Here is a 26,953-nt window from a genome sequence, read left to right as displayed (position 1 = left end):
ATGGAGAGCTGTGTTATGAGGAGAGTTTGAGTTGTTGGGCCTGTACTCAGTTGAATTTCAAGTCCAAATCATTGGTAATCAATAACTGATCACCGGTGGGGTGGGGGGGGGGGTGGAGGGGGAGCTGGGGCAGATAACGCGGATGGAAGAATTACCAAATGTAAATGAATCCAGATTAGAAGCTGTTTGGAGATTGAGATGGACATTTAATTTTGTTAGATTCCCAGAGTTGCAGGAGAACTGGCAAATGGTATTAAGGAGCAGATCAGCCATGACGTAACTGAATTTCTGAGCGGATGGGTGGCAGACAAGCAGGAGGCTGGAAGAACACAGTAAGCCAGGTAGAATCAGGAGGTGGAGAAGTCAGGACTCATCTTCAAAACCCAAAATGTTGACTTCTGATGCTGCCTGGCTTGCTGTGTTCTTCCAACCTCCTGCTTGTCTACCTTGGATTCCAGCATCTGCAGTTTTTTTGTCTTGAGCTGACAGGAGGGGCTGAATGGTCTCTGCCTGCTCCTTTGATATTACCATGTTCTTACCATGTCTCATATGGGAAAATATTAATTTGTGCCAATCGACCTGTGGAAGTGGTTTGATCATCTAACATCAAGTTCCAGACCTTTCTCACACAGGATTTATAAATAGGGGCCCAGAGATTGGATATTCCGCCTAGGTCTGGCTTCCTTACTTCAGGAAAAACATATTGGAGAAAGACGATTCCAGGTCAAAGGTTTAAATGGTGAGGACGGAGGGAAGCTAGATTTTTTTTATTAAAGCAAAACTAAATGGAGAAGTTCACATTTTGAAAGGTTCTGACCAGATAAGCTTAGAGAAACTATTTAAACTGGCCCAAGATTTGGTCGTCTGGCATTAAAAATCAGAAATTTCATGCCATTGGGTACAGATCAAAGGGAAGGGTTAAGAGAATATAACACATTCTGCATGAGATCAGGTCAGAGAATACTCAGCAATGCAATTAGAATCCCTTTGAAATGAAGAGAGTGAATGTATACAAAGGAAAAGGCTCTTTAGGAAAGGATGGGTAAATGGTCTACAATCATTTACAGGGCTGGCACAGGTATAGTGGGTCTAATGGCCTCTTTCCAATTCTATTTAAGCTATTTCTAAAGGTTTCTTTATAGGATCCATTGTCATTACATTCTGATGGGATTCTGTTGAGGGACAGAGTGCAGGATGGGTGTGCTACACACACACACACACACACACACACACACACACACACACACACACACACACACACACACACACACACACACACACACACACACACACACACACACACACACACACACACACACACACACACACACACACACACACACACACACACTGTCCTTTAGCCTCAGGTAGCACTCTGTGTTTGAAGGGAAATTAAGTGCTGCTTTCTCTTCGCCCAAAGTGCGATAATACTGGGAATTTCACCGGAGAACAAGTGCTTGAGAAACCGTTTGACCGTGTCCAGTCTAATGGCATTAATCCTGTAAAATCACCTTCCGAGGATAGATCTTCATGAGTGAAATGTTATTAGTGTCTTGGAGGAGGTACGGACAGAAATAAGGATACAGCTTCTCTGTAAAGGTGTCTGTGAAGGTGTAGAGTAGGGTCATGTCTTCAAGGTTATAAAAAGACACCTGTCCAGCTTTGTAATCCAGACAAACACGGATGATCTTGGGATTAATGCTGAGCTCTGTGCGCCAAGGTGAGGTGCACGCATAGTATTCATTCCCATCCATCAGCCCAATGGCCCAGAAACCATTCTCTGGATCCACCTTGATGATTCCTTTCCTCTGGATGGATTCTTGGGCCACTCCTAAACACCAACTGCTCTGCCCCCTCACGTCCACGTCCCAGTGGTGCTGACCTGAACTGTACCCCTCCAATCCCAGCACCGAAACACAGGAGTCAAACCGCTCTGGATTGTCTGGCAGCAGTTGTTTGTTGGGGCTGTATCCCATCATGGTCAAATCCTGCGACAGAGAGAGCCAAGGGGCTGCTGTGTTTGGGTCCAGGGTCACAGAGGCTGAAGGGACAGAGAACGAGAAGTTAAGGCTGAGCTCTTCACAAAGTGTTAAATGTCAAATGAGAGTACTGCTGGTCACACACATACATGTATATGTCTAATAACAGGCTGTAGGGATGTGGAAAGCAGATCATGTCCTGGAGGAGTTCATGAGGAGGTACTGGGGCAGTCACTGGGCTAGAATCCAGAATTCCAGGTCATGTTCTGAAGGACATAGGTTTGAATCCCATCATGGCAGACAGTGACATTTGAATTCAATTGATAAATAAATCTGGAATAAGAGGTGGCCATACAGTAACCAAGTAATCATTGTTAACTGTCCCAAAAAAATAACACAAATGTCCTTCAGGAAAGGCAATCCACCTTCCTTACCTTGTCTGACCTATATGGGACTCCAGACCAGAGGAACGTGGTTGACTTACCTTCCCTCTGGGTAATTAGGTTTGATCAATAAGTGCTGGCCCAAGCAGCGACACTCAGAATAATAGAAAGTGTTCCTCCTGTCTGGACAATAATCCAGAGGAGCCAATCAATTGTGAACATATAACTTTTCTCATTTCTATTCCTATTTATTCCAATAACAATTGAGTTTATCTAAGCTTGGTACCATCACAGGAATGTAATAAGTTTACACTTGACATAGAGCTGAACAAAGAGCATATTTGGCCCAAAACCTGTTCAAAGAGATAAGATTGAAGGAGGACAAGGAGTTTCTGGCAGGGAATTCCCAAGTTAGGTCCTCATCAGCTCAATGTACACCTGACAAAGACAGAGCAATGGGAATTGGAGGGGGAATGCTCAAGAGGCCAGAATTCCTGGTGTGTAGACACCTTGGAGGGGTCTGGGGCTGGGGTTGATGGGGGCTGGAGGGTGATGGGGGCTGGAGGGAGGTAGGGGGAGCTGAGGAATGGAAGGATTTGGAAGTGGCAACCATCTGGTGAAGCAGCAAGTCAACATGAGCATGGAAGCCAGTTCCTGTCACTGGCTCTATCTGCAGAGAGTCGGTTGATATTTCAGTTTGATGGAGATTCACTCTGTGTGAACTGTTACAATTGCTGCATTACTTGACCAGAGTCAGCGTGGGTGAGTGAGCACAGAGGGAATAGTGAGTGGGATTTGGTGGGAGCTCATATAGAGGCAGCAGAATTTCAGGCAGTGGGATTTTGGAAGATGGGATAAAGACAGCCAAACAGAGAGAGAGTTAGAATGGTCACGTTTGGAGGTAACACACATGCTGATGAGAGTTTCAGCAGCACACAGATGGAATTTGGGCAGGACTGGGACAATGTTACAAAGATGGAAGTTGGTGGTCATGGCAACGGAGGTTTGCAGAGCATCAACTAAAGCCTCAAGGATGATTGCGAGCAGCCTGGGTCAGCTTAATACTACAGTCAGGCAAATAGTAGACACATTTCTTAGCTGGCGAGAGATTTGATTCTCCTGGTTTGATTAAAAATGAGAGTTACTGTCACAGATTTCCATATATCCAATAATCCATTCTCAGCTCAACGTATACATTATTTGTTAGAAAATTGAAATGCTGAAATTGAAGTTAGTACTTAATAGTAAAACGTGCATGCATATCTTCCATAGAAAAGTTCATTAAGATTACAACAAAAGATACAGGAGGAGGCCATTCAACCCCTCAAACCTTCTCCACCATTCAACAAGTTCACAGCTGATCCGACATTGCTCCCGGTCTATTCTGCTGCCCCGTAACCCATGTTTCCCTAACTGATCGAGAATCTCTCTATCTCAGTCTTAAATACACACAGGCCCCCACAGTTCTCTGTGGTAAGGAGTTTCATAGACTCACAGCCCTGTGAGAGAAGGAATTCCTCCTCATCTCAGTCTGAAATTGGTGCCCCTTTATTCTGACACTGTTCCCTCTGGCCCTAGACTCTCCCATGAGGGGGAACACTCTCTCAGCACTGACCCTGTCAAGCCCCTTAAGAATCCTGTAGGTTTCAATGAGATCGCCTCTCACACTTCTAAACCCCAGTAAGAGTCCCAACCTATTTAACCTTTGCTCATAAGACAATCCCTCCATCCCAGGGATCATCCCAGTGAATTTTCTCTGAGCTGCCTCCAATGAAATGATACCTTCCCTAAAATAAATAATCCAAATGTGGTCTCGCCAGCAACTTGTACAGCTTCAGCAAGACTTAATAGAGTTTATCCTTTTATTCTATTATAACAGAGTGGAATAATGTTACAGCTGGATAATGATGCATTGCCAATATGTTACACACCTGGATTGATCATGTTCAGCATCTTCTTCCAGACTTTGTATTGCAATGATCCAACATAACGACCGACATTAATCATGGCAGAGACTGTCTCTGGACACTGGGGCGTGCAGTTTGCTCTGTAAGCAGACAACGTGTTGGAGGCGTTAATGCTGTTCTCCTTCACACGCATTCTGAGGTCACTCTTGTACATTAAAAATGAGGAACTGCTGATTTAAACTCTGCCTCTCCCTGAGATGGGAGGAAGTAATTTAAGAACCAAAACAAAGGAAAAAGGTTCAGCTGACTATCACTTGAACTCTTCTTAAGGAGTTTATGTACATTTTGAAACACAGCACAAATGCAGCATCTTTGATTCCACCTGGAGCCTGTAGCTGAGAGTTGGCTTTCACTGATGTGGATGTCCTCTGTGATCCTGCTGAGCAGCGAGACTGAAGCTCACCATCACTGCTTTGCTTTCATTTTCTGTCCTTCCAATAATAAACTCAAGTACCTCTTTATCCTCACCCTAACTTTCCCCAGCTCTTTTCGTGATCAGTGCACATGAAGACCAGGCTCAAATCAACACAATCATTCGATTAGATTACATTACAGTGTGGAAACAGGCCCTTCAGCCCAACAAGTCCACACCGACCCGCCAAAGCGCAACCCACCCATACCCCTACATTTACCCCTTACCTAACACTATGGGCAATTTAGCATGGCCAATTCACCTGACCTGCACATCTTTGGACTGTGGGAGGAAACCGGAGCACCCGGAGGAAACCCACGCAGACACGGGGAGAACGTGCAAACTCCACACAGTCAGTCGGCTGAGGCGGGAATTGAACCCGGGTCTCTAGCGCTGTGAGGCAGCAGTGCTAACCACTGTGCCACTGTGCCGCCCACGTGGTTTAAATTCTGCTGATGTCCTGACAAGACTCAACCCGAAGTCTCTGAACTCTCACAGCCAATGAGGTATTTCTGTAACACAGCCACAGGTTGTAATGCAGGGAGTGAAGCGATCAGTTTTTACAGATTCCACATCACGACACTGAGTGCATAGCTAACGCAGCTCATTAGCTTAAAGCACTTGGAGGTGCTCTGTGGTGATAACAGACGCAATATAAATTCAACAATGGCCAGATCACCTTGCTGAATGATAGTTAGTGAAGGTTAAATATTAGTCAGGGTATTGGGAGTCACCCTCTGCTTCCAGTGGCTGGGAGATATTCCTTCTCTATCTAACAGGGCAGATGTGGCCTCGGTTTATCATCACAGCTGGGAGTGATAGCAGGGCTGAATGGCCTGATCAGGCCATGCCATGCTACATTCCTCAGTGCTGCAGGAGACACTCAGTCGTGTTTGTGTCTGAGATTTCCTCCCACAACCTTTTAGCTCAAATGTTCCAGCTCCTGCTGCCGAGCAGCTCAGACCAGGCTCAGCTCCGGTAATTTCAGTATCGGGGTTTCTCAGCACTCCCGAGAAAGAGGTTAGCTGGCCTCATCAAACCTCTGCCCATCATCACAGGGTCACGAGTCTGATGGTTCACCTCCATGAACTCACTCAGGGAAGGAGCTAAGATTAGATTAGATTCCCCACAGTGTGGACACAAGCCCTTCAGCCCAACAAGTCCACACCCTCCAAAGAGTAACCCACCCACACCCATTTCCCTCTGATTAATGCACCTAACACTACGGACAATTTAGCATGGCCAATTCACTTGACCTGCACATCTTTGGACTGTGGGAGGAAACCGGAGCACCCGGAGGAAACCCACGCAGACACAGGGAGAATGTGCAAACTCCACACAGACAGTCGCCGGAGGCTGGAACCGAACCTGGGACCCTGGTACTGTGAGGCAACAGTGCTGACCACTGAGCCACCATACCACTTCTAAGTATGGAGTCTGGAAAAATTCAGAAAGCGAGGGGCAGCCAGGAGCTGTTCATACCTTTTCCTTGTTGCTGGAAGACTCTGAAAGAGAAAACAGAAAGGGTGAAATGCTGAGTAACACGGACAAACTTGTTCATCCATTCCCAAAAATTCTTCTGATGATCCTTAATGAGAACTGACTGACAAATCTATGTAACGGACTGACAAGGGACAAAATTTATTTATCTATGCTTTCATTCATGGGATGTGGGGGTGTCTCTGGCCAGTCCAGCATTTATTGCCCATCCCTAATTGCCCAGAGGGCACTTAAGAGTCACCCACGTTGCTGTGGGTCTGGAGTCACATGTAGGCCAGACCAGGTAAGGATGGCAGTTTCCTTCCCTAAAGGACATTAGTGGCCCAGATGGGTTTTTCCTGACAATCAACAATGGATTCATGGCTTATGAATTATTATAATGATTCCCCATTAGATCCTTAATTCCAGATTTCTATTTAATTCAATTCCCACCATCTGCCATGGCAGGATTCAAACTTGGATCCTCAGATCATTACATTACAGTCCAGTGATAATACCATTAGGCTAATGTCTCCCAAACATTACACTGCACGTAAAATAGACAATGTTTGACTAAGGCAGGTAGTAAGAGAATAAAGATATGGTGGTTTTGAACAAACCAAAATAAAATTTACCAAACAAAGGAAAGCAAAACAATCCACTGTATATACAATGTATATACATATAATATACGATGTATGTGTATATATTGTGTAATAAAATGTGTGCTTGAATATCCAGGGTTGACATGGGGTAAATGAAATGCAGCTGACAATCTGAGGTTGATGCCTCACCGAGAACATCACATGGTGGTGTAGAGCACCAGGTTCTTTAGTGTCTGTGTTAACAGTTCTCCCTAAACCACCCCCACCCAAATCTGACCAGACAGCTCCTCAGCTCAAAGTGTTTGGGATCTCGCTGTGATAGCAAATCACACTGACATAAATATCACCGGCAGGCATTGATATGGCTATGGCGGTGGAGCCGGGTTTGAGCTGGTGTGGTACCCGGTGACATTGGTAGGGTCTGTATTGACGACGTGCAGTGAGGACTCAGTGGTGAGGGCACTGGTGGAAGTGAGATGGCGCTGAAGGCTGGTGTCTTTAGTTTCTGCAGCGGAGGAGGGGACTCATGTCTGGCCATGGTGGAGCACTTGAGAAGGAGTGTAAAGTTTAACACTTTTTCTTTATTTCTTTATTTTTCTGCCTTTATATTCTATGTTTTGGTTTATTTTTCTGTGTTTTAAGATGGTCCCGGAGTGTGGCAACACTTTTCACTGGTGTAAAAATAAATAAATCAAATATGGTGTGTTACAGATGGAACCGAACACAGAGGATGTTAAATAAAAGGACATTAAATCAATCCTTCCTTCCATCTCTCTGCTGGTTAGTTTCCCACTAACCCAACCCTCTGCCTGTAACCTCATGCTCCCTGAGCTACTGTTACTTACCAGTAAGAAAAGGGCTGAGTCCCTTTGACTGAGCTCACTCTCGATTGACTGAATGGTAGCTTCTAATGAGGAAATATCCTCAGAGACCTCCTTGATTTTTTGTTTCATTAACTGAACATGATGTTCTTCCTCTTTTTGGAGATTGCTCATGAGAATCCTCTCTTCCCGGTGAAGGAAACAGTGAAGCTTCTGAAATTCCTGTTTGATCTGTTTCTCAGTTCCCGAAGCCTGGCTCTGTTAGAAACCAAAACAGTTTGAGTCTGACAAACAAATGCAAAATACTGCAGATGCTAGGGATCTGAAATATAACAGAAAGTGCTGAAGAAACTCAGCGGGTCTGGCAAAATCCGTAGAAAGAAGTCAGAGTTAACATTTCGGTTTGAGTGACCCTTCCTTCAGGTCTGGTACAACTCTTCATCAGAACTCATCTGAAGCAGAGTCATATCAGACTTGTAATGTTAACTCTGTTTCTCTCTCCACAGACACTACCAGACCTGCTGAGTTTCTCCAACACTTTCTCTTTTTTTTGAGTCTAAAGGATTTGCACTTGGCGGATCCTTGTTGACTGGGTGGAAACTGCAGTGTGAGATGTTTTTAGGAGCTGGGGGCTTTAGCTTTGGTGGATTATTGCAAAGAGGATATGTTCCATTTGCTGGAGGGTTATATTTGTGGGAGAGTTATCCCTGGTAAATTACAGGCTGTTTTTGCCATGGTCTGGATCAGTCACAGCTGGGTGTGTGAGTCAGGCAGCAACACATAGCCAAGGAAAACACTGAACAATAACTAGTTTCACATTTCTCAGATCCAAACAAACTCAGCCTGAGATCAATGGGTGATGAGGAAATGCTATGAGGGGGAACAAGGGGTGAACACAAACACTATATTGTTGCTGAGAAAGGATAGTGGGATATATTGTGCTGGCATTAGCCCACTCTCCTTAACGTTGTCATCCAGATCTGGGAAGCTATGCACATTGACTGAGGAGAAATCGAACTGCAGTTCAGTGGAATGAGAAATATTACATTGCGTGTTTGGAGTCAAGGTCCTGATCCATAGTCTATCAACATGAAAATGAAAGTAAAATTCTGACAACGCTAGAGACTGAAAATATAAACAAGCAGTTCTGGCAAACAGTCAGGCCAGAATCGAATTGTCAACTCTGTTTCTCTCTCCACAGATGCTGCCAGACCTATTTGATACTATTAAAGGATGTTATTAAACTGGAAAGAGTGCAGAAGAAATTTACAAGGATGTCACCTGGAGTCAATGGGAGAGGTTGGACAAACTAGGATCTTTCTCTTCAGATCATAGGAGACTGAGGGGGGACATTATAGAGTTATATAAGATCATGAGAGGCATGGACAGGGCGAATGCACTCAGTCTTTTTTCCCCAGGGTTGGGGAATCAGGACTAGAGGACATCAGTTTAAGGTTAGAGGGGAAAGAATAAAAGGGAACCTGAGGGGCAACTTTTTTTACACAGAGGGTGGTACGCATATGGAATGAGCTGCCAGCAGAAGTGGTTAGGTGGGTACGTCAACAACATTTAAAAGGCATTTGGACAAATACATGGATAGGAAAGGATTAGAAGGAAATGGGCCAAGTGCAGGGAAATGGGGTTAGTGTGGATAGACATTTCGGTCAGCATGGATCGGTTTGGGCCAAGGGCCTGTCTCCGTGCTGTAGGACTCTACAACCTGCTGAGTTTCTGTTTGAATTGTAGTGTTTCTGCATCAGATTGGCTATGGATTCTGGCTTTGAGATGAGAGAGACTATCTCACTTCACTATCTGCACTTGTAGTTCATTGATAAAGCTTTTTCGAAACGAGCTGAAAATGCCAACTCCACTCACGGGGTAATTACTCAGCTTCTGAGGAGTGAAGACAAATCCTGCTTCCCTGTATTTTTTTCCCTGTCTATCTGGGCACAGGAACCATCTAGGAGAAAGTGAGGACTGCAGTTGCTGGAGATCAGAGCTGAAAAATGTGTTGCTGGAAAAGCACAGCAGGTCAGGCAGCATCCAAGGAGCAGGAGAATCGATGTTTTAGGCATAAGCCCTTCTTCAGGAATCTGACCTGAAGCCTGACCTGCTGTGCTTTTCCAATAACACATTTTTCAGCACAGGAACCATTTATTCAACTCACTCCTTCCTCAATGCTCTCACACCCCCATCTTCAGCATAAATACCATCTTTCCCAACTACTATCAGCTCTGAAGAAGGGTCACTGGACCTGAAACATTAACTCTGTTTTCTCTCTCCACAGTTGCTGCCAAATCTGCTGAATTTCTCCAGAAGTTTCTGTTTAAGGTTCAGAATTCCAGCATCTTTAGTTCTTGTTTTATTTAATTGAAACATGGGCATGCTTTATAGTGTTATTTAATCACAAGATATGGGCATTGCTGTCTGGGACAGTATTTATTGCCCGTCCCTAATTGTCCCTTGTGAAGTTGGGGGGGGGAGCTGCCTTCTCAAACCGCTGCAGTCCATGTGCTGTGGGTTGACCCACAATGCCCTTAGGGAGGGGAATTCCAGGATTTTGACCCAGTGACAGGGAATGAACAGTGACACATTTCCAAGACAGGGTGGTGAGTGGCTTGGGGGGGAACTTGCAGGGGGTCGTGTTCCCATGTATCCGCTGCCTTTGTCCTTCTCGATGGAAGTGGTCGTGGGTTTGGAAGATAGTTGTTACTTTTTATACTTTGTCCACTTCTGACCTGTGACTAACTCTCATACTAACTTTAACATTTCTGGTTAACCACAGATATTAGATCTGTCCCGAGAAATATTTGTTACACATTGGAATGTAACTATTCCATGCATTCAAAATATTTCCTTACATCTTGGCCTTTGTATCCCTATCGACCTATCCTGAAATCTCAATTAGTCAGCCTTGCTTTCATGCCCTTATTTAATTTCAAAAAAAGTCTTGGGCCCACTTTTCTCTCCCTTGAAATGAATGTAAAATTCAATCAAATTGTGTTTGTTGCTGCCTAGTGGGACCTTCACTATGAGGCAAAAGCAATGACTGCAGATGCTGGAAACCAGAGTTTAGATTAGAGTGGTGCTGGAAAAGCACAGCAGGTCAGGCAGCATCCGAGGAGCAGGAAAATCGATGTTTCGGGCAAAAGCCCTTCATCTGGAGCTGCCTGATGTGTTTTTCCAGCACCATTCTAATCTAAACTCCGGACCTTCACTATGAGATCATTAATTAAACCTGACTCATTGCACAATACCAGATCTGGCATTACTTGCTCTATGGTTGGCTTCAGTAGTTAAGGTGATCATTTTATTTTTGTTATTGCCTTCACTGAATATTTATGTGCATCCGTGACAATTTGGACATGTTAACCTTACTCAAATTTCCGTGGAATTAGTATTTAACGTATCCAGATCTGCTTTGCAGATTTTGGGGTTTACATGTAACTTTTGAACTATCAGTCCATGTGGGGAGCACTATGTGAGTGAGTGAGTGAAGACTGGGTCATCTAAAACAACAAAACTGCATATTCACAAACATTCATGACAATCTTATCCTTATTCACTTACAGGCCACGGATTTAGAATTCTAATTCTGAAGAGGGACAAAAAGTTTTACTTTATTTCAGAACAAGGCTTGATGAACCTAATCTTCAAGGTTAGTTCTGCATTGAGCGTAATCGCTGGGAACTTACTTTGATGTGCTTTAAGGTGAGCTCATACTCATTTCTGATTGCACTGAATTTCACCATCTTGGATTGTAGAGACTTCATCAGGATCTTCAACTCTTCCTGAAAGAATAATTGTTGAAAGATTCAGTTTTATAATGGCTCATTGCCTAAAGCAAGAGGAAGAGAGTATGAGTGTGATAACAACAGCTTGGGCTTGGGGACTATAGGCAAAACATCAGGGACCAGTGTGTTCAACAGAGATTACTGAAGTCGACACACGGAGATTCTATTTTTTCATGGCCACAGGAAACAGCTGCAAATTATACCGAGGTCTGACACTTTGTGAGTTTCTCACATTGATGCTTTAAATAAATAAATGGTTATAGCATTGTGACGCTAGCAAGAAGGCTCACACATTACTACTGACCATTTCTCTGCAAGTGGAAAGGTGTATTTTGAGTAACAGAGTGAACAGAACCACAGGGTTAGTGCCATAGAGCGCGAAAGCATACAAGACCCGATGGTCCATCAAGTCTGTACAACCACCTCACTACAGACTTCCCAAGCCCGATGGACACACCATACCTTTATAAGATATAGGAGCAGAATTAGACCATTAAGTCTGCTCCACCATTCGATCATGGCTGATATGCTCCACAACCCCATTCTCCTGCCCTCTCTCCATATCCCTTCAACCTATTACCAATTAAACTTCTGTCTAACTCCTCCTTAAATTTACTCCCCGTCTCAGCGTCCACCGCACTTTGGGGTAACAGCTTTCACAAATTCATAACCCTTTGGGACAAGTAGTTTCTCCTCAACTCCAAAGACAGAAGTTTCAGAAAGTCTGGCTAACTTTAGGCTTCTGTTCAATGGGCTAGTAATTCAGGATTGTATTCTAAGTGAGTGACATGAAAATTTATGTTCTCAATCACTTGAAAGATACATTGAAGATTTATTTAACATCGATTCAATTTAAACAGGCAGATAAATATGTGGGAATGATTTCGATCCTACAAGTCAGATGGAAGTGGACAGATGGCCAATTTAACCTGAGATTAATTACACACTCTGGAGAGCCATATCCAACCTTTTCTGATATTAACAGATGTTTTAGGTCAGGCAGCTGAACCCAAACCTGTTGAAGTGCTAATTCATGTTGTAAAATATTTTTGATAACATCATCAGAGCATGAGGAACAAATGAGGGTCAATTCCTTACATGACACCTTCCAAATGCACAACTATTTGCATCTAGAAGGACAAAGGCAACAGATAATGGGAACACCAGGCCCTGCAAGTTCCCCTTCAAACCCCTCACCATCCTGACTTGAAAATATATCCCTGTTCCTGCAATGTTACTGGGTCCAAATCCTGGAATTCCCTCCCTAATGATATTGTGGGTCAACCTACAGAACACAGACTGCAGCGGTTCAAGAAGGCAGCTCACCTCCACCTTCTCAAGGGGCAACTAGGGACAGGCAGTAAATACTGACCCAGCCAGTGACACCCACATCCCATGAATGAATGATGTAACAATCGAATGCTTTGCAGCCACAAACTCAGAGTTGGGGGGATAGCGGAGTTGCTATTGCTGAGACAGGGCTCAAGGCAATCAGGACATGGACTAACAGAGCAAGTCTATCGATACAGGGGCACAAGTAAAGTTTGTGAAGCAGGATGAAATCACTGCAATGAAAAGAGAGGATATTGTGCTTTTTGAACTATAATTGACAAAACACATGCTTAAATCTTGAACTTTTTAAAAAGAATACTCTTCAACGCCAAGAAAGCTCGCTTCAACAGCAATAAGGCTGCAGCAGCAAGGAACAGGGATGGAATAGAGACAACCCATCCACAAGACTTTCACAGAGATATCACAGTGGCCCATTCTGGGGCGGGGGGGGGGGGGGTAATAAAGCCACTGAATTTTGAACGCAGATAGACAAAGTCGGAGATAATGTGGCTGAGAGGCCTTATGCCCTCTCTCTCAATTGTTGAAACTCTTATCATCAAAGTGTGTGAACTGACAACAGTGCTTCACCACTCATGCAGGGCTCCTAAAAAAAACATGCATTTACCTAACTGTCTCCCAAAAGTAGACTTTGACCAGCCACAACTGATCCAGGAAGACACCCTTGTTCCAACAGCTTAGATGTACAAGTAACTTCAGCTACAGGTCAACATTTGGGGCGATCCATTAATGACCCCTTTCACCTGACTTCAACTGTCACCTGGTGAAAGTTCTTTGAAGACGAGACCCTTTACTTTTTCACACTTGTGTCTCTGTGTGTAGTATGTGTGTGTGTGAGAGTGTGTGTGTGTGAGAGAGAGAGTGTATGTGTCTGTGTATATATGTGTGTGTGTATGAGTATGTGCGTGTGTGTGCGTGTGAGTGTTAGTGAGAGAAAGAGAGAGAAAAGGGCAGATATGTAATTGCACGGTTTGAACATTTTGTTATTAATCTTTATGTCATTGCTTGAGTAAGTTTTCTTTGTAACAAGTTAGTCTGTTAACAAATGAAATGTGGTTGCATCATTTTTGAAACTATACGGAATAAACCTGATACATAGATCATTGGTAATATTATTGGCCTTTATAATTTGCAATGACCAGTCAAGGGATAAGGAATCAGTTGACTCACTCCCTGCTAACTCAGTTGCAATAATATAATGAGAGGAAAATTGTGGCTTTACAGGAAGCATTCAGAACAAGGAAGGGATAAGGGCTGCTGTAAGAGTCACTTGGTGTCAGTGCTGAAGTGCTCCTTTACACGGATGCTGGGATTAGGTATATGGGTAGTAAGACATTTTAATGGGGAACTGTAACTTTCAGGTAGATTGGTGTATGTCTGGGATGTCCTGAGTGTGTCTGGAATAAATTTCTACAAGAATAAGTGAACAGAAAATGTGAGAGTTAGTGTAATGAACAACAATAATGAGTTAGTTGCAGCCTAATGCTGCATAAACATTTATCAAAGAGTGATCATTATATGAACAAATTCAACATAATATTTGAAAGAAAGAGAGAGAAAAATGTGAAACAGCTGCTAAGATTGTAGTTTTGGGTGAGACTAATCTAATTGTGATAAGACACTGTCCACAATAAACTGGGCAAATCTGTCAGTGGGAGAGACTAGATTACTTACAGTGTGGAAACAGGCCCTTCGGCCCAACAAGTCCACACCGACCCGCCGAAGCGCAACCCACCCATACCCCTAAATTTACCCCTTTACCTAACACTAGGGGCAATTTAGCATGGCCAATTCACCTGATCTGCACATCTTTGGACTATGGGAGGAAACCGGAGCACCCGGAGGAAACCCACGCAGACATGGGGAGAACGTGCAAACTCCACACAGTCAGTCGCCTGAGTCGGGAATTGAACCCGGGTCTCTAGCGCTGTGAGGCAGCAGTGCTAACCACTGTGCCACCATGCCACCCACAGAGAGGATGGGAGAATTTAATGTAGTACAGACAACAAAAAAGGATAAGGAACAGGGTAAAACTTAACAACTTCTAACACAGTTTCAAAATTTGCAGGTGATACAAAACCTGGAAGCTTTTTTGTGATTAGGAGGATTGTGTAGAAGTTCAAGAGGACAGAGACAGGCTGGGATGGCAAATTATGTTTAATGCAGAGAAATGTGCTGTGATTCACTGAGATAGAACATGGAGAGACAATTTAAATTACAGGATCCAATGGGAAAGGGGCTGCAGGAGCAGAGGGACCTGGGTATGTGTGCGCTGAAATCATGGAGGATGGCAGGACAGGGTAAGGGAGTGATTAATGAAGATCAAGGGAAGCTGAAATGTTTTACCTTACTCTCACAATACAAGGAAGAAGAGGAGTTTAGACCACCCTTGACGTTTCAGGCATAAGCCCTTCTTCAGGAATGAGGAATGTGTACCAAGCAGGCTAAGATAAAAGGTAGGGAGGAGGGACTTGGGGGAGGGGCATTGGAAATGCGATAGGTGGAAGGAGGTTAAGGTGAGGGTGATAGGTGGAGAGGGGGTGGGGGCGGAGAGGTCGGGAAGAAGATTGCAGGTCAAGAAGGTGGTGCTGAGTCTGAGGGTTGGGACTGAGACAAGGTGGGGGGAGGGGAAATGAAGAAGCTGGAGAAATCTGCATTCATCCCTTGTGGTTGAAGGGTTCCTAGGCGGAAGATGAGGTGCTCTTCCTCAGGCGTCGTGTCGCCATGGTCTGGCAATGGAGGAGGCCAAGGACCTGCATGTTCTTGGCGGAGTGGGAGGGGGAGTTAAAGTGTTCAGCCACAGGGCGGTTGAGTTGGTTGGTGCTGGTGTCCCAGAGGTGTTCTGTCCACATTACTGAGGAATTCCTACACATTGCTGAACACTGGTCAGTAGCCAGTGACACTTGGGGATGGTGAAGGGTCATTCTGAACATCAAGCCCTCATGCTATGACAGGCTGGTCAGCAGCTAACTGAAACCATTGACCTCACACTGGATTTACATCAAGAGGGCACTGTTTCAAAATCAGGAGCGTCTCGTTTACTCACGAGGAGGAATTTCTACTTTCAGTAGTTCGCAGGTTTGTGGAATGCTCTTGCTCTTGGAGATTGGGTCATTAAAAATATTCAGGGTTGAACTAGACAAAGAGACAGAACTGACAGGAAAATGTAACTTTGACCAAAGCCTGATCAGCCACAATAGTACAGAATGGCAGAGTGGGTTTAAGGGGTTGAATGGTCTATTCCTGCTCCTGAAAGGGATGAACTTGTGTTCCTATTGAAACCCTTGGCTAAAAGCCCACATGCAAAGTTAAAGGGCCAGATCCAAACTTTAAAAACATAAAGCTGCTGATGGGTTCCAGGGGCACTATATTCAGATCATGTACAGTCAGGGCCATACACAGTAGGGAGAAGGATGAAGTAGCTCAGCTGGAGTTTGAGCAGTGTGCTGCATGGCCTGTCTGTTTTTCTGCTGTCTGGAATAGCCATGTAATACTCCTCTGGAAAATCATGCATTGTTACACAATGATACAATGGATTCTGGTTCAGTTGGCAGTTGGCAGATTTTCAATCTCAAGACAAAAACAAAAGAGGAAAAATAGATTTTGAGCAGACCTTACAGGGCAGTGCTCTGCCAAGAGCTTCTTGAACATTCCATTCTGTGCAGTTAATGCTGACCCTCTCCTACTCTCCCACTCAGGCAGTATACGGTATAAATATGTCAGTGTGCCTCAAGTGCTGTGTTTATAATTATTGCTCCCAAGTATTTGGGCAGCAGACTACCCTCTCCTTTACTGATCCTTACTCTCACCATACCTTTGACTCTTTAGTTGCTTCCTCCAAGGGACGACATCTATGGTTTTCGTGCTTTTTTGAATGCAGGCAAACGACACACATCACCTCCTGGTCCTCCTGACAGTACAGCTTCACAAGCTCCTTGTGCAGACTACACACTGGGTCTGGCTGACTGACCTCCTGCTCTTTTGTAAACTCCTTGAGAAAAGATTCCACAATGTTGGCCAGTGTGCGGTTCCATTTTAAATCTTTGATGGAATACATTTCCCTGCAAACAGGACACTCAGAGTTCCCTTTCTTCTTCCAGTAGCTTGTCAGACAAGCCCAGCAGAAATTGTGTTGGCACGGGGGAGCGACAGGGTCCTTGAAGATATCCTGACAAATTGGGCATGAGAGCTCATCCTCCAGCCAGGATATCTTCCCTCCTGCTTCCATTTCTCAAAAAGATGTTATTCAAACCAGCTGGCTTCCTGTTGATAGTGCAGCCAGCAGAAAGTCATTGCAACGTAACCGATTCTGTTTCTGTTCCTGTTTTTAATTAAAGGGGCACTGTTCCACTGACAGTATTAGCAAGGTTATTCTTTCACAGAAAGGAACAAATGTGAATCACTTCAGAACAAAAACGTTGAGCAGGATGGTGGTTTTATAAGAAAATAGCACAAAGAACACAGAACATTACAGCGCAGTACAGGCCCTTCAGCCCTTAATGTTGTGCCGACCTGTGAAACCAATCTGAAGCCCATCTAACCCACACTATTCCATTCTAATCCACATGTTTATCCAATGACCATTTAAGTGCACTTAAAATTGGTGAGTCTACTACTGTTACATGCAGTCGTTCCACACCCTTACGACTGTCTGAGTAAAGAATCTACCCCGACATCTGTCCTATATCTATCACCCCTCAATTTAAAGCTATGTCCCCTCACGCTAGCCATCACCATCTGTGGAAAAAAGCTCTCACCATATCTACCATATCTGTCCACCCTATCTAACCTTCTGATTATCTTATATGTCTCTATTAAGAGATTTCTTAACCTTCTTCTCTCTGACAAAAACTGCCTCAAGTCCCTCAGCCTTTTGCCATAAGACCTTCCTTTCATACCAGGCAACATCCAGGTAAATCTCCTCTGAACCCTTTCCAAAGCTTCCACGTCCTTCCTATAATGCAGTGACCAGACCTGTACGGTATACCCCAAATGCGGCCATCCAGCATTTTGTTCAGCTGAACCATGACCTCATGGCTCCGAAACGCAATCCCTCTACCAATAAATGCTAACACACTGTACGTCTCTTAACAACCCTATCAACCTGGGTGGCAAATTTCAGGAATCTTTGCACATTAACACAGAGATATCTCTGTATTCCTGTTACTCCTTCCAAAGTGAATCACCTCACCTTTTCATATTAAACTCCATTTGCCACCTCTCAGCCCAGCTCTGCAGCTTATCTATGTCCCTCTGTAACCTGCAACATCCTTCCGCACTGTCCACAACTCCACCGACCTGAGTGTCATCCGCAAATTAACTAACCCATCCTGCTACACCCTCATCCAGGTCATTTATAAAAATGACAAGCAGCAGTGGACCCAAAACAGATCCTTGCGGTATACCACTAGTAACTAAACTCCATGAACATTTCCCATCAACCACCACCCTCTGTCTTCTTTCAGCTAGCCAATTTCTGATCCAAACACTAAATCACCCTCAATCCCATGCCTCCGTATTTTGTACAATAGCCTACCGTGCGGAACCTTATCAAATGCCTTAGTGAAATCCATATACACCACACCAACTGCTTTACCCTCTGTTTGGTCACCTTCTCAAAGACCTCAATAAGGTTTGTGAGGCATGACCTACCCTTCACAAAACCATGTTGATTATCTCTAATCAAATTATAACTTTCTAGTTTAGTATAAATCCTAATGCTTATAACCTTTTCCAACACTTTACCCACAACCGAAGTAAGCCTCACTGGTCCATAATTCCCAGGGTTGTCTCTACTCCCCTTCTTGAACACGGGGACAACATTTGCTATCCTCCAGTCTTCTGGCACTATTCCTGTGGAAAATGATGACATAAAGATCAAAGCCAAAGGCTCGGCAATCTCCTCCCTAGCTTCCCAGAGAATCCGAGGATAAATCCCATCCAGCCCAGCGGACTTTTCACACTCTCCAGAATTGCTAACGCATCCTTCTTATTAACCTCAATCCCATCTAGTCAATAGCCTGTATCTCAGTATTCTTCTCGATAACACTGTCTTTTTCCTGTGTGAGTACTGATGAAAAATATTCATTTAGCGTCTCTCCTATCTCTTTGGACTCCACTTACAACTTCCTACTAATGTCCTTAAGTGGCCCTAATGTTTTTTTAGATTAGACTCCCTACACCATGGAAACAGGCCTTTTGGCCCAACAGGTCCACACTGACCCTCTGAAGGGTAACCCACGCAGACCCATTCCCTTACCCTATATTTACCCCTGACTAATGTACCTAACACTATGGGCAATTTAGCATGGTCAATTCACCCAACCTGCACATCTTTGGATTGTGGGAGGAAACCAGAGCACCCGGAGGAAACCTACGCAGACACGGGGAAAACATGCAAACTCCACACTGACAGGGGCAGTCCTAACCACTGAGCCACCATGCCACCCCAATCTTACTCTAGTCATTCTTTTGTTCCTGACATACCTATAGAAAGCTTATAGAAAACCTATAGGTTTTCCTTGGACCTACCTGCCAACGACTTCTCATGTCCCCTCCTGGCTCTTCTTAGCTCTTTCTTTAGGTCCTTCCTGGCTATCTTGTAACTCTCAAGCGCCCGAACTGAGCCTTCACGTCTCATCCTAACACAGGCCTCCTTCTTCCTCTTGACAAGAGATTCAGCTTCTTTAGTAAACCATGGCTCTCTCGCTCAGCCACTTCCTCCCTGTCTGACAGGTACTTACTTATCGAGGACATGCAGTAGCTGCTCCTTGAATAATCGCCACATTTCAGTTGTGCCCAGCCCTTGCAGTTTCCTTCCTCATTTAAATCTTACCTAATCACATCATAATTGCCTTTCGCCCCGCAATAACTCTTGTGCTTGTGGTATATACTTATCCCTTTCCATTGCTAAAGTAAACATAACCGAATTGTGGTCACTATCACCAAAGTGCTCACCTACCTCCAATTCTACCCCTGGCCTGGTTTGTTACTCAGTATCAAATCCAATGTGGCTTCGCCCCTTGTTGGCCTGTCTACATACTGTGTCAGGAAACCATTCTGCACACATTGGACAAAAACTGACCCACATAAGATACTCAAAGTATAGCATTTCAGTCAATATTACTTTCGCTCCTATCCAGAATCATTTTTGCAATCCTTTCCTCTACATCTCTGGAACTTTTCAGAAGACTTCCAACAGGATGACAACTCCTTTTTAACCTCAGCCGACAAGTCCTCATCAAATGTCTTTTCTGTCACCGTAATACTGTCCTTGACTAACAAAGCCACATCTTCCCCTTTTTTTTAACCATCTTCCCTATTCTTACTGAAACACCTAAGCCCCAGGACTTGAATCAACCATTCCTGTCCCTGCTCAATCCATGTAGATATAGGGGCAGCAGTGGGCCATTCAGTCCCTCGAGCTTGCTCTGTTATTTAATACAATCATGGCTCATCACATCTCAGCTTCAACTCCACTTTCCTGCTCACTATAATCCTTCAGTACTAAGTAAAAATCTGTCTATCTCCTCCTTAAAATTATTTAATACCCTAGCACCTCCTACACTCTGGGGGAGTGAATTCCACAATGATTTGAGTGAAGTAATGATGATGATCTCAGAAAGTGGTAGTGACAGCTCACTACTGCATCAGGTTTGGCAGAGTGAATCAGATCAGTTCTGTTTAGAGAACCCTCTGCAAATGCCTGAAGACTTCAAATGATCGGAGAGAATGAAGACTCATGGATCACCCAGCTGATGGACACCATTAAAATGGATTGCTGGCTCTGAGCTGCCCATATTTACAGTCCATTTCATTTCCTATTATACCAGATATTGAAATTTATGATTTCAGGTTGATTTAATAAGCCTGTTAAATCTCCAAGGCTACTTGTTTCTGTTAGAGTCTTTCTGTGCCGGCCCAGTGTCCCAGAACCTCCTTGCATCTGCTCCAGTTTCTTTTTCTGAATTCATTCGCAGGAGGTGGGTTTCACTGGCTGGCCCAACATTTATTGCCCGTCCCTAGTTGGCCCTTGAGAAGGTGGGAGTGAGCTGCCTTCTTGAACCACTGCAGTCCAGGTGCTGCAGGTTGACACCCAATGCTCTTAGAGAGGAATTCCAGGATTTTGACCCAGTGGCAGTGAAGGAACGGCAATATGTTTCCACATCGGGATGGTGAGTGTCTCAGAGGGGATCTTGTAGGGGATGGTGTTTCCATGTACCTGCAGCCCTTGTCCTTCAGATGGAAGTGGTCGTGAGTTTGGAAGGTGCTGTCTGAGGATCTTTGATGTGTTTCTGCAGTGCATCTCGTAGATAGTACACACTGCTGCTACTGAGCATCGGTAGTGGAGGGTGTGGATGTTTGTAGATGTGATACCAATCAAGCGGCTGCTTTGTCCGTGGATGGTGTCCCCCATGATGAAATGTTTAGATTCTCTCTTGTTGGAGATAGTCATTGCCTGGCATTTGTGTGGTGTGAATATTTGTTACTTGTCACTTTTCAGTCAAGCTCCCAGATATTATCCGGACCTTGTTGCATTCCTGATGAAGGATTCATGCCTGAAATGCTCCTCGGATGCTGCCTGACCTGCTGTGCTTCTCCAATATCACACATTTTGACTCTGATCTCCAGCATCTGCAGTCCTCGCTTTCTCCTTGTTGCAATTGAACATGGACTGCTCAGTATCTGAAGAGTCATGAATGGTGCTGAGCATTGTGCAATCATCGGCGAACATCCCAACCTCTGACCTTATGATGGAGGGAAGGTCATTGATGAAGCAGCTGAAGATGGTTGGGCCTAGGACACTCCTCTGAGGAACTCCTTCAGAGATGCCCTGGAGCTGAGATGACTGACCTCCAATGATCACTGGAATTTCAAAACACCTTCCTCATTTTGAATTGTGCCCTCAGTGGGAAAATATTTGGGAAGCAGCAAGCTCATTGAATCTTGGGCTCTGCTACAAGCTCTGATCCACCTTTCCCAGGGAGACAATCAGTGTATTGTGGTGAATTTCCTGAAATGGTCTGGAAAGGATTCCTTGATGATTTCTCTCCCTGTAAGAAACATTCATTAACTTTCTCCCCAGCTGATTAACATGCCTGGCCTCTCCCCAGGTAGGAACCCACCTGAGCTTTTTGCCTTTACCAGGAATAGATGAAATCAGATCAAAGCCTGAAGCACCAACTATCGGGCTGAGATTTAGTTTGTAAGTTGATAGCGGTTTTCCTTGTGTCCTTTCGAACATCTTGTTCATTATCATTAATCAAAGTTCTGATGGACTTCTGTGCTTAAGACGACTGCTATTGATCAGTTTCCCTTTTTAACTTCAACGGTTTTGTGAAGAAATGAATTGCTTTTTGTTTTATAATCACCTTTCATAATCTCAGGATGTCCTCTCCAAGCTGTTCAACAGCCAATAGTTTGAATGTGTAGGTCACTGCTGTGATGTAGGAAATACAAGATCAAATAATCATGACAATGGGAGGAAACGGTGTCTGATTCTAACAAAGTCTGTACTTACGCAAATCGATCACCGCCACGGGTTTAAGCTGTGTCCAACGCTTCAGTAGGCAATGGTCTCTTTCACTTCTTACAACGCCTCCATTGAATTCATGGAAACGACCAATCTCTGCAAAGTCCAAATGGATCAGCAACAGAACAAAGGCACTAATGATTTACCAGATCTGAAATATGAATCATAGAATCTTGACAGTGTGGAAACAGGCCCTTCGGCCCAACAAGTCCACACCAACCCTCCAAAGAGTAACCCACCCAGACCCATTTCCCCTACCCTATATTTATCCCTGCCTAAAGCACCTAACCTACACAATGTATCAAGAAATATATCAATAAAATTGTATCAATATCACACCTGGATTCAGCCTGTTTTGACAGATGAGTTTGATTTTATAGCAATTGAATTAAGCTTTCTTGTTTAGTATTGCGAGGGCGTTCAGATAAGTGGGGTATGGATGCTAGGGCAGTTGCTTGCTCCTCCTGCAGAATGTGGCAGGTGAGAGACATGACACATGTCTCCGCTGGCTACATCTGCGGGAAGTGCAGCCAACTCCAGTTCCTTGAAAACCGTGTTAGGGAATTGGAGCTGGAGCTGGATGAACTGCGGATCATTCAGGAGGCTGAGGGGGTAATTGAGAGGAGTTACCGGCAGTTGGTCACTCCTGAGGCTCAGGATAAGGAGAGATGGGTTACAGTTAGGGGGAGGAAAAGGGGACAGATGGACAGTGCAGAGATACTCTGTGGGCATTCCCCTCAGCAACAAGTATATCGTTTTGGATACTGCTGGGGGGGGAAGACCTACCAGAGGAAAGCCATAGTGGTCAGTTCTCTGGCAGTGAGCCTGACACTGTGGCCCAGAAGGGAAGGGGGCAGAATAGAAAAGCGCTAGTGGTAGAGGACTCAATAGTTAGGGGAATCGACAGGAGATTTTGTGGTCAGGATCGGGATTCCCGGAAGGTATGTTGCCTCCCTGGTGCCAGGGTCTGGGATGTCTCCGATCGGGTGTATAAGGTTCTAAAAGGGGAGGGCGAACAGCCAGAAATCGTGTTACATATTGGCACTAATGATATAGCCAGGAAAAGGATCGAGGATATAAAAAGTGATTTCAGGGAGTTAGGATGGAAGCTGCAGAGCAGGACGAACAGAGTAGTGTTCTCTAGTTTACTACTGGTGCCACGAGATAGCGAGGCGAAGAACAGGGAGCGGGTGCAGTTTAACACGCGGCTGCGCAGCTGGTGTAGGAGGGAGGGCTTCAGATATGTAGATAATTGGGATGCCTTCTGGGAAAGGTGGGACCTGTACAAGAAGGACGGGTTGCATCTGAACTGGAAGGGGACCAATGTCCTGGGTGGAAGGTTTGCTCGAGTGGTTCAGGAGGGTTTAAACTAGTATTGCAGGGGGGTGGGAACCTGAGCTCTATACCGAAGGTGAGAGTTGATGGAGATGAGGCAATAGCAAGAGGTAGTGCAGTCAGTGGGAAGGAATTTCCTGGCAAGGAACCAAGGGATCAATTAAAGTGTGTTTGCTTTAACGTAAGGAGTATCAGGAATAAAAGTGATGAGCTTAGAGCATGGATCAGTACCTGGTGCTATGATGTTGTGGCCATAACAGAGACATGGGTTTCTCAGGAGCAGGAATGGTTGCTGGATGTTCCAGGGTTTAGAACATTTAAAAAGAATAGGAAGGGGGGAAAAAGAGAGGGGGTGTAGCACTGCTAATCAGAGAGGGTATCACAGCTACAGAAGCTTCCATTGTCGAGGAGGGCTGCCTACCGAGTCAGTATGGGTGGAAATTAGGAACAGCAAGGGAGTAGTCACCTCATTAGGGGTTTACTACAGGCCCCCCAGTAGCAGCAGGGAGATTGAAGAAAGCATAGGTCGGCAGATTTTGGAAAAGTGTGGACGCAGTAGGGTTGTTGTAATGGGTGACTTTCACTTTCCCAATATTGATTGGAACCTCCTTCGAGCAGATGGTTTGGAAGGAGCTGTTTTTGTAAGGTGTGTACAGGAGGGTTTCCTAACTCAGTACGTTGTCAGGCCGACGAGGGGAGAGGCCATTCTCGACTTGGTGCTCAGAAACGAGCCGGGGCAGGTATCAGATCTTGTGGTGGGAGAGCATTTTGGTGATAGTGACCACAACTGCCTCATATTCTACATAGCTATGGAGAAGGAGAGAAGCAGGCACAATGGGAGGATATTTAATTGGGGAAAAGGAAACTATGATGCTATCAGATGTGAGTTGGGAAGCATGGACTGGGAGCAATTGTTCCATGGAAAGGGCACTATAGACATGTGGAGACTGTTTAAGGAACAGTTATTGCAAGTGATGCATAAATGTGTTCCTCTGAGACAGGCAAGAAGGGGTAAGATAAAGGAACCTTGGATGACGAGAGCGGAGGAGCTTCTCGTCAAAAGGAAGAAGGCAGCCCACGTAAGGTGGAGGAAGCAAGGGTCTTGCTCAGCTCTAGAGGATTACAGGCAGGTGATGAAGGAGCTCAAAAATGGTCTGAAGAGAGCCAGGAGGGGGCACGAGAAAGGCTTGGCAGGAAGGATTAGGGAGAATCCAAAGGCATTTTACACGTATGTGAGGAATAAGAGAATGGTCAAAGAAAGAGTAGGGCCGATCAGGGATAGAATAGGGAACTTGTGTGTGGAGTCTGAGGAGGTAGGGGAAGCCCTAAATGGGTTTTTTGCTTCTGTCTTTAATAAAGAAAAGGACCTTGTAGTGAATGAAACCATTGAGGTGCAGGTAAGCATGCTAGAACAGATAGAGATTGAGGAAGCTGATGTGCTGAAAATTTTGACAAACATTAAGATTGACAAGTCGCCAGGCCCGGACCAGATTTGTCCTCGGCTGCTTTGGGAAGTGAGAAATGTGATTGCTTCGCCACTTGTGATGATCTTTGCATCGTCGCTTTCCACCGGAGTCGTACCTGAGGACTGGAGAGAGGCAAATGTAATTCCTCTCTTCAAAAAAGGAAATAGGGAAATCCCCGGCAATTACAGACCCGTCAGTCTCACGTCTGTCGTCTGCAAGGTGTTAGAAAGGATTCTGAGGGATAGGATTTATGACCATCTGGAAGATCATGGCTTGATTAAATACAGTCAACACGGTTTTGTGAGGGGCAGGTCATGCCTCACAAACCTTATTGAGTTCTTTGAAGATGTGACGAGAAAAGTTGATGAGGGTCGAGTTGTGGATGTGGTGTATATGGACTTCAGCAAGGCACTTGATAAGGTTCCCTATGGTAGGCTGGTTCAGAAGGTCAGAGGAATGGGATACAGGGGAACTTAGCTGTCTGGATACAGAATTGGCTGGTCGACAGAAGACAGCGAGTGGTCGTGGAAGGAAAGTATTCTGCCTGAAAGTCAGTGGTGAGTGATGTTCCACAATGCTCTGTCCTTGGGCCTCTACTGTTTATAATTTTTATTAATGACTTGGATGAGGAGATTGAAGGATGGGTTAGCAAGTTTGCAGACAACACAAAGGTTGGAGGTGTCGTTGACAGTATAGAGGGCTGTTGTAGGCTGCAGCGGGACATTGACAGGATACAGAGATGGGCTGAGAGGTGGCAGATGGAGTTCAACCTGGATAAATGCGAAGTGATGCATTTTGGAAGGTCGAATTCGATTGCTGAATGTAGGATTAAAGACAGGATTCTTGGCACTGTGGAGGAACAGAGAGATCTTGGTGTACAGGTACATAGATCCCTTAAAAGTGCCACCCAAGTGGACAGGGTTGTTAAGAAAGCATATGGTGTTTTGGCTTTTATTAACAGGGGGATTGAGTTTAAGAGCCATGAGATCTTGTTGCAGCTCTATAAAACTTTGGTTAGACCGCACTTGGAATACTGTGTCCAGTTCTGGTCACCCTATTATAGGAAAGATGTGGATGTTTTGGAGAGGGTTCAGAGGAGGTTTACCAGGATGCTGCCTGGACTGGAGGGCTTATCTTATGAAAAGAGGTTGACTGAGCTCAGACTTTTTTCATTGGAAAAAAGAAGGAAGAGAGGGGCCCTAATTAAGGTGTACAAGATAATGAGAGGCATAGACAGAGTTGATAGCCAGAGACTTTTTCCCAGGGCAGAAATTGTTAACACGAGGGGTCATAGTTTTAAGCTGTTTGGCGGAGAAGTATAGAGGGGATGTTAGAGGCGGGTTCTTTATGCAGAGTTGTGAGAGCATGGAATGCGTTGCCAGCAGCAGTTGTGGAAGCGAGGTCATTGGGGATATTTAAGAGACTGCTGGACATGCATATGGTCACAGAAATTTGAGGGTTCATACATTAGGTTTACCTCACATGAGGATCAATGGACGGCACAACCTTGTGGGCTGAAGGGCCTGTTTTGTGCTGTACTGTTCTATGTTCTATGTATGTTCTATGAAAACAGGCTGGAGTACACTGAAGAGCATTTATCATCAATCAGGACAACTCTGATAGGAGGGCCACAAGTCAGAACAAAAGTGGAAGTGTTTTATCTAATTACTGAAAATGGCCAATTTGTTTCCCTTTATTCCTGTTAACTAGAAAAAAAAGACATTTACCAACTTATAACAATAAACTCAAATATAGTATGTTTATTAAATGGAAAATATATTTTCACAATAAGTGGCAAATCAGTTATCACTTTGTAGAATTAAAGTATAC

The 26,953-nt window shown here is 44.6% G+C and overlaps 1 protein-coding gene across 3 annotated transcripts in view; it reads right to left on the bottom strand.

Annotated features, from left to right (window-relative positions):
• LOC122552544 (zinc-binding protein A33) overlaps positions 1-17,030 on the bottom strand; it is a 31,055-nt gene extending 14,025 nt beyond the window's left edge. Inside the window, exons 1-6 of one of the 3 annotated variants that reach the window (XM_043695231.2) lie at positions 16,605-17,030; positions 11,342-11,437; positions 7,671-7,904; positions 6,224-6,246; positions 4,294-4,409; positions 1,512-2,041 (exon numbers count right to left, since the gene is read on the bottom strand). In XM_043695231.2, the coding sequence (XP_043551166.2) occupies positions 1,512-2,041; positions 4,294-4,409; positions 6,224-6,246; positions 7,671-7,904; positions 11,342-11,437; positions 16,605-17,018 (1,413 nt within the window). In that variant the 5' untranslated portion in view covers positions 17,019-17,030. Of the gene's footprint in view, positions 1-1,199; positions 2,042-4,293; positions 4,410-6,223; positions 6,247-7,670; positions 7,905-11,341; positions 11,438-16,604 lie in introns of those variants that run through there. The other 2 variants (XM_043695234.2, XM_043695233.2) reach the window with 2 other exon arrangements.
• Between the last annotated feature and the right edge of the window lie 9,923 nt (positions 17,031-26,953).

Source organism: Chiloscyllium plagiosum, unplaced genomic scaffold, assembly GCF_037043375.1.
Source record: "Chiloscyllium plagiosum isolate Xiang-an unplaced genomic scaffold, Cpla_swu_hap1 HiC_scaffold_10, whole genome shotgun sequence".
In the NCBI taxonomy this organism is placed as follows: Eukaryota; Metazoa; Chordata; class Chondrichthyes; order Orectolobiformes; family Hemiscylliidae; genus Chiloscyllium; species Chiloscyllium plagiosum.
This window is presented reverse-complemented; position numbering and strand designations above follow the sequence as displayed.